We start from the raw sequence: 14569 nt of genomic DNA on the forward strand, positions 1-14569 counted from the left end.
TCAAGTCGTAGTGTATCACAATCCTAATGCTCGAGACCGACATGCAAAAGTCAACTTGACCCAAAATGACTTCCAAAATCTATACATGTTTATTATATAACTTATATATAGTAGTTTTATATATTTATCAGATCTTATTATACTAAATAATACAAGTCATTTATTAATAAATAAAAATTTATATTAAAATTCATATATGATAAAAATATACTTTTATATATCTCAAATAATAAAATTTATAAAATTCACTTAATATCATAAAAATATAGTGGTATGTATTATTAATGTAATTACATTACGTGTGGTAAAAATATCTTTGTACGCATATTTATTTGATAAAATAATATAATATTGATAATAATAATAATGATAAAAATAATAAAATGATAGTTTCAATAAAAAATATTAATTTTTAGTAATAAAGATAATTTTAGTAATAACATCAACTGATAACAGTTATAATAATCGTTTTAATAATAATATTAAAATTAATGATAATTCAGTTGACCATATCTTTTAATCCGTTCATCGAAACCACACGATTTCTAAATGAAAAGTTATTAATTTGTTTCTTCAGATTTTCAACGACATGCATATCATATAACTTATCTCAGTAGCATATGCATCAAATTCGTGATTTATCATAAACTATTTAACAACGAAACTAAGCATACAAACATGCATAATCATATATACTCGAGCACTAGTCAGGGATACACTATTAATATATAAAAGATAAGATATGAATGCTCACGTATCAATATTGTGATTCAATATTGCAGGAAAGTACGTAGACGCAACGAAAATGATAAATGTTAGGTTGACCTCACGAGCAATACCCTCGATCAATACCCATAACCTTCATAGCTATAACCCATAATTTCCTTAGCTCTATCCCATTTGAAAACTTATTTTGAAATCGTCTGAATATAACTCCGTCGTAGTATTTTATGTATACTAATAATATCTTGAAATATTACTAAGTAAATATTTATATATATATATATATATATATATATATATATATATATATATATATATATATATATATATATATGTAATTCGATTGAGAGAGTTTAGAGAAATATATTTTCAAGTTTCTATGAAATAATGAAACCTATTGAATTCTATTTATAATAGATTTTTGAATTATTAAAGTAAATTATTAAAGTATGAATTATTAAAGTGAATTATTAAAGTATGAATTATTAAAGTGAATTATTAAAGTATGAATTATTAAAGTGAATTATTAAAGTATGAATTATTAAAGTGAATTATTAAAGTATGAATTATTAAAGTGAATTATTAAAGTATGAATTATTAAAGTGAATTATTAAAGTATGAATTATTAAAGTGAATTATTAAAGTATGAATTATTAAAGTGAATTATTAAAGTATAAATTATTAAAGTAAATTATTAAAGTATGAATTATTAAAGTTAAAGTAAAGTAAAAGTAAAGTAAAGGTAAAGTTAAAGTATAGTAAAAGTATAAAACTATGTACGTATAATACGCGTATAAAAATATATATAATATTAATTTAAATTGTTATATATATATATATATTTAATAAAATAAAATATAAATATCGTTATCTTTATCATACTGGTTAAGTAATGAGTTGTCAAAATAAATAGATTTCTTAAATCACAGTGGACCTCATAACATAGGCCCGTAATCATATCATAATGTATCTGATAATTCAATCATTTGATATTATCTCTTAATTCTGTCGATAAATATATCGAAACAAATATGTTTATGTAAAGTATCATATATCTAATACTTTGTTAATGTTTTCAGTTAATATTATATATTATATATACATATCTATATACACATAATTGTTCGTGAATCGTCGAACACGGTCAAAGGGTAATTGATTACATGAATGTAGTTCCAAACTTTTTGAGATTTAACATTACAAATTCTGCTTATCGTGTCAGAAACATATAAAGGTTAAGTTTAAATTTGGTCGGAAATTTCAGGGTCGTCACACCACGAGTCTGATCAGACCCCGAAAAACAGGAAACAAGTGCTCCGGTGAGATTCTTGGTGCTTGATGCTCATCACGGTTCTCATCCTTGATGCTTGTAAGCTTCAAGTGTACAACTCTTTCATGTTTTAGCATCACTTTGACCAAGGTTCAACCATCAACACATAACTAAGAGTAAAATCTATCATTCTACAAGTTTTGAACATCAAGATTGCCTCTTTATTGCATAAATCCAATAAAGCTTCAACCTTTGTCCTTTTTACACAAGTTTATGCATCTCCATCATATGTGATGATGAAGACTTGATCTTTATCATTACAACAAACACAAAAAGGTTCCTAGTAAGTGAGATCTACAATAATAACTTAGATCTCAGGTATTAAGAAAACCCTAAGCTAGAAAGTTTGGATCTTTACAAGATTAATGAGACCATAAGCTAGAAAGCTAAGATCTTTAACAAAATAATGAAAGTAATGAGACCATAAGCTAAAAAGCTAAGATCTTTAACATAATAATGAATCCTTAAGCTAGAAAGCTTGGATCTTTACAAGATTAATGAGACCATAAGTTAGAAATCTAAGATCTTTAGTGTTCTTGAAGATCCTTAAAGCAAAAGACTAGATCTTCAAGTTACATGAAAATCATAAACAAAAGTTTTGATCTTTATAATAAAACAAAGAAATCACAAGCTAGATCTAACAAGTAAATGAAGATTCAAAGCTAAAAAGCTTGAATCTTTCATGTTCTTGAAGGATTCAAACCCAAGTTTCAATCTACAAGATATAACAAGATCAAAAGCTAAAAGATTGATCCTTAAAATGATGATGATGATGTTGACTTTATGAAGAAGAAAATAAGAAGAAGAAAATTTAAAACTTACACTTTTTAGAGTGAGAAAGACTAGAGAGAGAATTAGAGAGTAACTGTGTGTAATTTGTGAATGAGATCAAGTGTAAAATGAGTGAGGTTTGAGTGGTATTTATAAGGAAAAATGGGGTGGTGGCCATGGGTTCTAGGGGGGATAAGTGGGGGACAACTTTTGCTTTTTGGTTAATGGTTGTCTAAAGTTGGTGCTTATGTTAGGATCCCATGCAACATTAAGGATAATGCTTAACAAAAATGCTAGTATGTTCCCTCTAATAAATGGGCATTTGTCTTACATTAATATGGGTCACTAACTTATTAAAATTGAGCTAATTTAATAATCCACTAACTAGTGTAGGGTGTGCTAAAGTTCAACAAGGTAGAAAGTCCAACAAGACTATCTAGTGTGTTCTAGTAAATTACTAAGCGTAATTAAGCATCCAAAAACCCAAGTAATTGTTATTATAAAATTACAATTAGTGTTTCGTAGTCATAATATTCCGATTATGACCAAAGTTAAACGTGTACCAAGTACATAGCTCGTTTCAAACGTCAAGTGACACCAATGGTCGTAAAAGCTTTCGGGGATCAAGTTAAGTGATTACACACTTAATAGCACGTTGTAAGATATTAATGAAAGTAATTAATCATTAAATAAGATCCCAGAGCATAAACTAGCTCAGTACGCACATTTACGCAGTTTCATGAAAGCACAAAGCGCAAAAGCAAGTCAAAAAAGCCGGTTCGTTACACAGATAGTGTGTTCAACCGGTGCACGGGTTTTGGGTGATGATTGGTTCAACAAACGAGTAGTTTCTTCGGGGTAACTGATCAATCCTATATTAAGAAGTTACTTAATTAAGGATTGAGTGAAATGATAAAGATGGAGAATGGGATGTTTGATGATTATTTTGGGCCCTGATGATCGTCTTTCACTTTTCAATCAAGTGATCAACCACCCCGACCCGGTCTTGATTGTTAATTAGCATGATTTACCTTAAATCGATGTAAATCTTCCTTGGGCAAAGTCACAAGTGAAAATTACAAAGGTCTGGGCAAATGGCAGAGAATCAACAACCTGTAAATGAGAGGCCAAACTCTCTATTTATAGTATTCAAAATATTCGCGTGTGCGGATTTAACTGCTGTCCGCGATACTTAGCGAAGATAATGCTCAGTCTTTTATTAATGCGCCATAATCTGCAGACTTAACTTTCAGCGGATATATCAAGCCTTTTGGGTATACTTCGCGCGACTTCTGTTTTTAGCCTTTAGCAAATAAAATATACATATACAACGCTATGTATATGATCAAGTCCCCCAGTTTATTATGGTACATTTCGCATAGTAAATGTATCATGATAAAATCTAAAAATAAAATTCGCAATTTTTATGATCGCAAATAGCATTGAAACGTTTCGCTATATCTTTTTTACCGTTAGATTAAACAAAGTTACCGTTTCTATGCGTTGGCGAAAATTGTTACCGTTATTTATCATAATGGATACTTAATCATAATCGATTAACATTCCCATCTCACCTATATATATATATATATATATATATATATATATATATATATATATATATATATATATATATATATATATATATCGGCATCATCGACCACAAAATTCTTACTCGCCACTTAAAACATTAACAATTAATCAAATTCACAGCCAATTTTCGCAACTTTTACATTACTTCACAACTTCTTCATCATCAACAATGAAGATCAACGAGGTTAACAGCAAAGTTAACCCGAAAACGCTGATCACGAAACTACTGACGAGCCTAGAATCGAAATCGACAACATCATATGAGAAGGACAAGCAGGCAATTCCAGTCGTCGACTTAACTTCGAAATCACCTCTCACCAAACCAAGCTCTGCTAAACGACCATACCAAACGCTGCCATCATCACAAAGCAAAAAATTAAAACAGCGCGACACCACCCTTTTTGATAATCCGGTCACATTCGATTATGAGGGTGATCAACAATTGGGTAAGCCCTTAACCTTACCTCATAATTACAACACTTGCGTTGTTTATACTTCTTCGCTAATTTATAAATTTTTATTTTTATCGCAGGTGAATCGACCGGTGACCCAGTTTTCCCCAGCCCTAACACCTTTGATCAAATCACTGAGTTATTCCACACTTCACCCGACTCCTATGGGGTAAGAGTTGATGGTTTATCAGGATATACTTGCACTTCTTCTTCTGCGACGCTCGACCAACACCATCAGATGAAGCTGGCAATTCCTAACGAGCTTCGTCGTGAGTTCGCGAAGCTTCCCGCACTTAAAGAACACAACTGCTTCGTGCAGAACTTCTACATGGCGTTCAACTCCGCATATGACATGATGTGCCATCAAGAGCAATTCTTCAATGTTCTTGAGGCTGAGAAGGCCAAATATCTTACTGAAAAGGCCAAAGTTGCAGAGAGCGAAAAGCACTGTGTTGATTTGTCTTATGAGCTTACCGCAGCAAAAACTGCTGTTGAGGATTTAAAACAACAAGTTTCTACTGCGGCAGATAAAGAAAACAATTTTCAAGCCACTGTTAAAGCGCTAACAGAGGATGTTGCAAAGCTGACTGCAGAGCGGGACAACGCTCTAGCAGCTAAAGCTTCTGCGAAGCTTGAGTTCACAAAGCTTCGCTAACATCTGCCCGAGTTGTCAAGGAAAATTCTCAACTCGTACCCCGTTTCTGCTAAATTTTCAACATACGCCGCTGCGCTGCAATTACGCGAAAGGGTGGAATTCATAGATCAGATTGCCATGCACTGCCCTTTGCCAGAACCGCTACCGACTGACATAGCAGACCGCTTATGCTCTGTGGAAGATGCTCAGTCTGCCTTTGCTGTTGCTAGGGAAAGCATAGCGGAAATTCCTATCCCAAAAATAACGGCGATAAGCGAGCAGGATGATGTCACTGCAGATGACATCACCAAGCTTGACTTATCTAAGGAATAAAATTTCATTGTGTAAAAATAACACGCAGCTATCTCTACGTTATCATTAATAAAATTTTCATTTATTTGTATATTTTTGCAAGTACTTATATATATATATAGCGCTTTATCAGTAATATTCATAACATAGACTTGTCCTTTCCAATTTTCAACTTTTATTATCGTGCACATAATAAGTATGTACTTTTGTGAAACAATCTGTACTTGTATATATTTATACGTTATGAATCTTCTAAGTCCACCAAAGCGATTCTTAGGAAATTAATTAGCATCGCGAAGCATCTAAGTATGGCAAAATCAAACACTTGGGAAATTAACATCCTTTCGCAATAATTAAATTCTGCGTAAGTGGGCAATGTCATCACTACGCAAGTTAGCCCTCACGAAACATACCAGTATATTAAAGCTAAACATTTTAAAATGTTCTATATATACTGTAGATATGCCGCGAAGTATGATTTATTTTATCAATACAAGCTTTTCGCGTATTCTTACATGTGTTTATTTCACATATTCTTACAAGTGTGATCAAGACTTGCAAAAATTAAAATAAAAACACATAGAAAAATAGCAACTGTATTTTTAATATATCATTTTGCACTATGAACACAAATGTGTGTTGGCCAACATTTTACTTTTAAAATTTTATGCATAATATCGCTTCAACAAAGCAGCATGCCACGAATTAGGGAGATTTTGCCCTTCTATATCTGCGAGCTTATATGATCCTTCCGCATTAATAGCAATAACTTGATAAGGACCCTCCCAGTTAGGTCCCAATTTACCAAGTTTTTCTGCTCGACTTGCATCATTATTTCGCAGTACCCATTCGCCTACATCAATGGACAATGAGCGCACTCTTTTGTTGTAATATTTGGCAATTTGTTGTTTATTATTTGCCTCCCTGATAGCAGCCATTAATCTTCGCTCTTCTATTAAATTCAAGTTTTTGCATAAGGCTTCACCATTTGCTTCTTCATCAAAGTTAGCAACTCTATGCGTTGGTACAAGAATTTCAGCGGGTATTACTGCTTCAGAGCCATATACTAAACTAAAGGGTGTTTCCCTTGTGCTCTTTTTGAAAGTAGTGCGATGCGCCCATAATACATTGGGTAGCTCATCCACCCAACCAGTTCGCTTTTCATACAACCACTTTTTAATACCGCTCACAATGTCGCGGTTTGTTACTTCATACAAGCCATTAGCCTGTGGATGTGGCACTGACGTAAACTTCTGAACTATACTTAAATCAGTGCACCATGCTTTAAAAGGATCTTTCACTATTTGAGCGCCGTTATCGCTAACTACTTCGCGTGGAATGCCAAATCTGTCGACAATATATTCACAAACAAAATTACGCACTTGCACTCCAGTGATAGTGCGAACCGCCATAGCCTCAACCCATTTCGTAAAATAGTCAATTGCCACAATTAGGAATTTGACATTTCCAGGACCTGCGGGAAATGGTCCTACAATATCAATAGCCTACTTGTGAAATGGCCATGGCAAATTAACAGGGATCATATCATGCCTTGGCATCCTATTCTGCGGCGCATGCCTTTGGCAACTCTTACAACGCTTAATAATGTTTGCAACATCCCGATATAAGGATGGCCAAAAGTAACCCATCAGCATAATTTTAGCTGCAATGGTTTTATAGCCTGAATGTAATACGCAAGAACCGTTGTGCACTTCATCCACTATCATCTCAGCTTCAATTAGGCCAACAGACCACATCATTGGGCCGCAATATGACTTACGATATAAAATATCATTTTGAATGATGTACATTGGTGCTCGCTCGCGAACTAAAAGAGCTTCGCGTTTATCATTTGGCAAAACATTATTGCGGATATACTGCAGAATTGGTTTCATCCAGTTTGGTTGTTCTTCTTCAACAGACGCAACCATTAGATCATTATCTATGGATTTTCTTGGCAATTCCTCAACCCAAACTTGCTTTTGAAAGTGTGAAAATGTTAAAGCAGCCAACTTACTTAACGCATCCGCTTTCTTATTTTGACTCCTTGGTACTTGTGCAAGTTCAAAATGCTCAAACCGCACAACTAATTCTTGCAATAACTTCAAATATTTTTGCATTGAGGGGTTAGGTGCGTCAAAAGAGCCGCTAAACTGATTTGACACTAGCTGCAAATCTGTAAAAGCACGCAACTTGGTAACATTCATTTTATGCGCGATATTTAAACCCGAAAGTAACGCTTCATATTCAGCTTCATTATTTGTTACATCAAAATTGAACGTAGCGCGTATGTATGCTCTTCACCATTTGGGCTTGGTAACACTAAACCCGCACCGGCATCTTCTGCACATAAGGCTCCATCAGTAAACAAATCCCAAGTTTTGCCCTGCACTGGCTTCAACTCTGTTCTCTCAATGATTACCTCCAGCTCACCAGATATTTCCGCAAGGTAATCAGCCAAAACTTGACCTTTTAAAGCATTGCACGGAAGGTAATAGATTTCATAAGCACCTAACTACATTGCCCACAATGCAAGTCTACCAGATATTTCTGGTTTTGTTAAAACTTGCTTGACTGGTATGTTAGTTAGTACATTTACCGGGTGCCCTTGAAAATATCTCCTCAACCTTCGCGATGTTAATATAAGCACGTACACAAATTTTTCAATGGGCGCATAGTTTATTTCGCTTCCCGCGAGAGCTTTGCTGACAAAATCACTGTCTTTTGTATTTTATCCCGTTCCGCAACTAAAACTGAACCAAAAGCTTCATTTGCCACCGATATATAGAGTAAAGAATTTCTCCTTTAATTGGTGCTGTTAACGTATCAATGTTTTCAACAACTTCTTCATTTCCTGAAACGCGGTTTCAGCTTCGCTTGCCCATACAAAACTTTTTTGCTTTAAGCAACCTTTAAAAGTTTTGAAAAATGGTAATTGCCTTTCAGCAGCCTTGGACAAGAAACGCGTTAACGCAGCTAATTTACCCATCAAACTTTGCACTTCTTTAACCATTTTAGGCTTAGTCATATTCTTAATGGCCACTATCTTTTTTGGGTTAGCTTGAATACCTTGCTTAGTAACGAGATAGCCCAAGAATTTTCCTTTGGTTTCGCCGAAACTGCATTTTGACGGATTAAGTTTCATATTTATTCTGCGCACTTGTATCAAATGTTTCCCGCATATCATCTAAAATACGCGCATGCGTTGCGCTTTTAATTACTAAATCATCCACATAAGCCTCAATTAACCTTTGGTATGTTGCACCCGCGTTGATTAATCCGAAGGGCATCATTATATAAGAAAATATGCCTTTACCTGTAGGGAAAGCGGTTTTATCTGCATCTTCCCTAGCCATTGGGATCTGATGATATCCCATTTCCGCATCCAAAAAACATTTTTATGGAAAGGCATGCAATGATTCCACTTTCAAATCAATTTCTGGAAGTGGATAATTATCTTTAGGGCATGCTTTATTTAAGTCTTTAAAATCAATGCACATTCTCCATGAGCCGTCAGGTTTTTTCACCAACACTGGATTCGCAATCCATGATTGATATTGAACCTCGTGCAAAATACCAGCTGCCACCAGCTTTGTTACCTCTTCGCATAGCCACTTAGCGTGATCTGGGGCCATACCCCTGTGCTTCTGAACTACAGGCTTTAAAGCAGGATTAACATTGAGTTTGTGTTCTGCAATATGACGCGGGACGCCAGTCATATCGTTCTCACCAGCTGCCACCAGCTTTGTTACCTCTTCGCATATCCATGTATTCCGTGAGTAACTGCACACTCTGCTTTTTTGTATCCGCACTAATATTTAGACCAACTTTAATTTTTTGATCAGGATACTCCAGATTAACCACTACCATATTATCTGCAGCTTCAGCGCTTTTTTGAACTGCACTTTTCACATTTACAACCGCACAAATAGGAATAATGCTTGCCGAGCTAATCGTTGCTACACCTTTACGTGTTGTGAATTTAATCATGCCATGAATGGTGGATGGAACAATTCTAAATTTCCCTAACGCAGATCTGCCTAACAACATGTTGTAGCGAGAAGAGGTCCGCATAACATAGAAATCTAACTGTGCTTGGCGCACTAAATTAGCATCATTTTCATCAAAAAGCTCAACATTTAGAGACAATAACCCTATAGGCAATGAAGATTCGCCCGCAAAACCAGTTAGCGAGGCTGCGGTTAGTTTTAAGTTTGCTTTAATACTCGCCGGCAGTTTAACAAAGCATTGTTCGTAAATAATGTCAACACTACTGCCATTATCAACATGAACTTTCATAGTGACAGCAGTATGGCGAACATTTCCTTTATCATTCATTATTTCAAAAACAAACTGCCACGCATTCCAAACGTATTCGTCTGTGAATCATCAAAATAATACACGATTAGAATTAAACAAGCCAATTTATTGTTTGGTAGCACAAAACAAAAATTTAGAGTTTAATTTTGCACGTGTCCCACGGATGGCGCCAATTGATCAATCCTATATTAAGAAATTACCTAATTAAGGATTGAGTGCAATGATAAAGATGGAGAATGGGATGTTTGATGATTATTTTGGGCCCTGATGATCGTCTTTCACTTTTCAATCAAGTGATCAACAACCCCGACCCGGTCTTGATTGTTAATTACCATGATTCACCTTAACTCGATGTAAATCTTCCTTGGACAAAGTCACAAGTGAAAATTACAAAGTTCTGGGCAAATGGCAGAGAATCAACAACCTATAAATGAGAGGCCAAGCTCTCTATTTATACTATTCAAAATATTCGCGGTGTGCGGATTTAACTGCTGTCCACGATAACTTAGCGAAGATAATGTGCAGTCTTTTATTAATGCGCCATAATCCGCAGACTTAACTTTCAGCGGATATATCAAGCCTTTTGGGTATAATTCGCGCGACTTCTGTTTTTAGCCTTTAACAAATAAAATATACATATACAATGCTATGTATATGATCAGTGACCAATTTGAAATCTTTAGGTGATTGACAGAGTGGATAATCTTGTAAGTCCCACGACTTGAGCTTTCAAGATATTGTTAAGGATGTCGGGAACTCGTTGTGAGTTTGGTAAACAACGAAAGTATCGGACTAGTGGGATTTTAAAGACTAGTGGATGTTGTGGAGATGGTTGTGCGACATGTTTCTCCAATTTTTGCAGGATTAAAGTGTCTTTTTGGGAAACAATAGGGACTCGAGTACTTCTTTATATCATCCAATGGCAAAGCAAATTGCAATTGACCGGGTGGTATGAACCAGATTCTTCTTGGGTAGCCGCGGTATATTTTCTTACTCATAAAGTCGAAGCGTGCTTGAGGATGAGAACATTTGTTCGTGAAATTCATGGTTGTGAGGATGAGTCATAGTACCAATGTGAAAGCAGAAAGTTTAAAAATGTAGATTTCGAGGGTGTGATTGCGTTCTCACTTGATCCTTGATGAAGAGTCTACGAGGCCGTCTATTGGATTCTCTTATTGCTAGAAAGGAAAATCAAATATGTACAAAAATTTTATACTGGGTAATCATTGAAATGAAGGTGACAGTATTGGGCGTGTTTAGAGCGATAAGTTGAGGCGATTTTGTCTCATATTAAATCATGTGATTGAAGTCTCAAACTCTTCAATAGTTCTTATAGTCTAAGAAGATGATGGTGCAGAAATCGAGATGACCTAAACTAGCAACGAGGATAGGATTATTACTCAGTTGTTTGAGTGTTGAAAATCTTCCTTCCCAAAGCGTGTAAGAGCGGCGTGTTCGAGATGATTATCTGGCGGTGTTCAAATGGAGTTCTATAATCAGGTGATCTAGAGTTGTTGTGGGTGTTTATACATAATTGATATTCAATGTTGATTACGTTTTGACAACTGTAGTTGAAGTGCTCTTTATCGAAAGTTGTTAACTCGATGGGTTGGAATGTGCGTATCCAAAGAAGCATTCTTGGTGACACGGATGGGTAGGTTTAATGAACTCAAGACGGTGATCGGTGTAGAGTTTGTTTAAAGTCTCCAAGTGGGAGATTGTTGAGATATGAAAACTTTAAACAAAAAAGGAATGCAACCGAATTTCGAATTTCTTAGGAGCCAAGTTTACTTGGGAAGAAAGATTTCGTTTTGAGAAAGTAGTTTATTTGAAGGCTATATACACTTGTACAACAAGGTCAGAACGCGAGAAGCAAAGTTCCTAATCCCAACAGCGAAGATCTCGCGATCGAGAAAAGTACGGTCGCGATCCCGAACCCTATCTTGGCCAGCATTTTTTTTTTCCATATTTCATTTTTCACCATATAATGCAAGCCTTTCGTTTTGCAGCATACAATGTAACCGTAACATCTTGTAATTGTGTGCATGAAAAAATATAGTGAAAATCCTCTAGTTTGTGTCCGTGGACTTGAAGTTGTGATATAACCACGTTAAATCCGTGTGTCGTTTATCTTTATCTTACTGTTTTATGTTTTAGCTGATTCGGTTTTCCATTCGCGAGTTATGTTTTGTGATTGACAATACTACAATCACATGTCGTGTTGGGTCCACAAATTCTAATAGAATGAATAATGTACTTCAAGATTGTTTACCGTAATTATTAGTTAACTAGGAAACTTAAAACAAACAAAGGTTAAATTTATCTTTTAACGACCATAATTTTAATTTTAATAAAAAACGTAACTAAAAACAAATAAATGATAGATCAATCTCAAATTAGAGAAGCAATGTTCATTTACATCTTTTTTACCTTTGTGCGTTTAGATGGAGCTATTTACTTTTTTTTTTTCTTTTTTTTTTTTGAATTTGTCCATATTTCTATTTGCCTCTTATTCTAAAGTGGTGTCTGATTCTATGTCTCCTAGAAACAAACTAATTTTCATATTAAGTGACATATTAAATGACAAAAATAAAATAAAATTTATTTACTGAATTAATAGTTATTCAGAAACAGACCATTAAATAGAAAATAAACAGGCCTTAAGAGCTAGATTGATCACTAACATGTGAGACATACCTAGTTGAATCACTTGTCTTCGCAATGCAATCACCCTACAAAATTGGCACGTTACTATGACACCCTAAACCACTCGATTATAACAAGATAATCCAAGACTTCTCTTAGCATTGTCCACATATACTTCAATTAATCTAATTAATTAGTAATATTACAATTGAGCAAAGACTTCTCTTAGCATTATCCACATATACTTCAATTAATCTAATTAATTAGTAATATTACAATTGAGCAAATCCTATTTACTGTTTAGCAATAGTAAGAGTATTTTTGTCCTTATGCCACCTTACCATCTAGAAAGCTCTCACCCGTTCTATTACAATTGAGTACTATTCATCAACATAAGGGTATTTTTGTAATTTCCCACCAACCCTATTTATTTACACCATCGCCACCGTCGTCTAGATCGCCACAAACCATCCTCTACATCGCCACCAAACAGCGCTTCCATCGACATCACTATTTCATCATCGACTCCATCATCTTCACCGTCCATCTTCGTATGTGCCGTCGTGTATTTGATTTTCAGTTTCAAAACCACCTTCATGTTCTCCGCCTGTAACCATCTCCGTCGCAACAACCGTCGTCTTCGAACTAACAGGTAAAAGTTTGCTTCTCTTTAGTGATAAATGGCGATTTTAGAGGACTTAAAATCCTTGCTTCTGCCTTTTGTTCATGTTAGGGTTTACAATTTTTGTGCTAATTGATATTGGTAATTTGCAATTTTTAGTTTAATGCTTACCCTTACCTAAGTTCTTTTTGTTTTGTATGTTGAAATAAGTTGTTTATGATTCTGAACTTTTTTCCAAAAACTTCTTGCTTAAAGGTATATTATTTTAAGAAGCAATTGGTTGAAGTATATATAACTGATTAATTTTACATGGTACAAAAAGCAATTTTAAGAAGCAATTGGTTGATGATGTATAAATTTAATACATTAAACTTTTATGTTATTAACTACTCCGTAATTAATTAAAACCTAAAAGCATGCCCAAAATGATATATATGCATATAGATACTATCACTTTTAGCAATTGGATAAAACTAAAATAATGACATTTTAGATTGAAGCAAATCCCGAGATGTTTTGATATTTAACAAATACGTCATACGTATGGTTATTAAAGAAAAAAAAATGATATTGATATACAATAAATTGGGGTATACAGTATGTTAAAACTTATGGTTGAATTTTAAAAATTGTTACTTAATATTTAAGTTAATTTGATATAGAAATACTCATGAATGTTTTTATTAAAAAAAAAAAAAAAACGTAGTTATGAGGTATACAACGTGTTTAAGAGTTAGAGTGGATTGAAAGATGATGTGAAGCACTATGGATGGGAAAAATTTTAGAAAGACCAAAAACAGGATGGTTGGTGATTTAAAACGCGGGATGCCACGGTTAGCTTACAACACTAATTACCATTCAAGCCAAACATCTTCTTAAAGCACTAACACAATATATAAGCTGAACATTTCTCCTTTTTATTATGTGATTTTTCGTTTTCATTCTGTTTACTAGCCATCATTTTAGACCACCGTGCGTTACTATTGACTAGGGTGTTGATGTTATGTTTTTTTAAGGGTTCCGTCGCAACCGACGCCAACGTCGCCACCGTATCCGCTGCCCACGTCGTCGTCACCGTCCACGCCGTCGCCACCCTCGCTGACGTTTGACCACTATCCACCATCGTCACCTGTGTAATTGTGTTTTAATCTCTCCGATCAATAATT

General features: G+C 34.6%; 1 protein-coding gene across 1 annotated transcript; it reads right to left on the reverse strand.

The window, feature by feature from the left end:
• Nucleotides 1–7320: 7320 nt before the first annotated feature.
• Nucleotides 7321–8022, reverse strand: LOC139902922 (uncharacterized). The gene has a single exon (XM_071885618.1). It carries the CDS (start codon nucleotides 8020–8022, stop codon nucleotides 7321–7323), a length of 702 nt encoding a protein of 233 aa, XP_071741719.1.
• Between the last annotated feature and the right edge of the window lie 6547 nt (nucleotides 8023–14569).

The sequence above is a fragment of the Rutidosis leptorrhynchoides genome, chromosome 1, assembly GCF_046630445.1.
Source record: "Rutidosis leptorrhynchoides isolate AG116_Rl617_1_P2 chromosome 1, CSIRO_AGI_Rlap_v1, whole genome shotgun sequence".
Taxonomy (NCBI): domain Eukaryota; kingdom Viridiplantae; phylum Streptophyta; class Magnoliopsida; order Asterales; family Asteraceae; genus Rutidosis; species Rutidosis leptorrhynchoides.

What these genes read in the sequence shown, in the direction of transcription:
- LOC139902922 (XM_071885618.1), bottom strand. Translation starts at nt 8,022, where the DNA reads ATGAATGTTACCAAGTTGCGTGCTTTTACAGATTTGCAGCTAGTGTCA.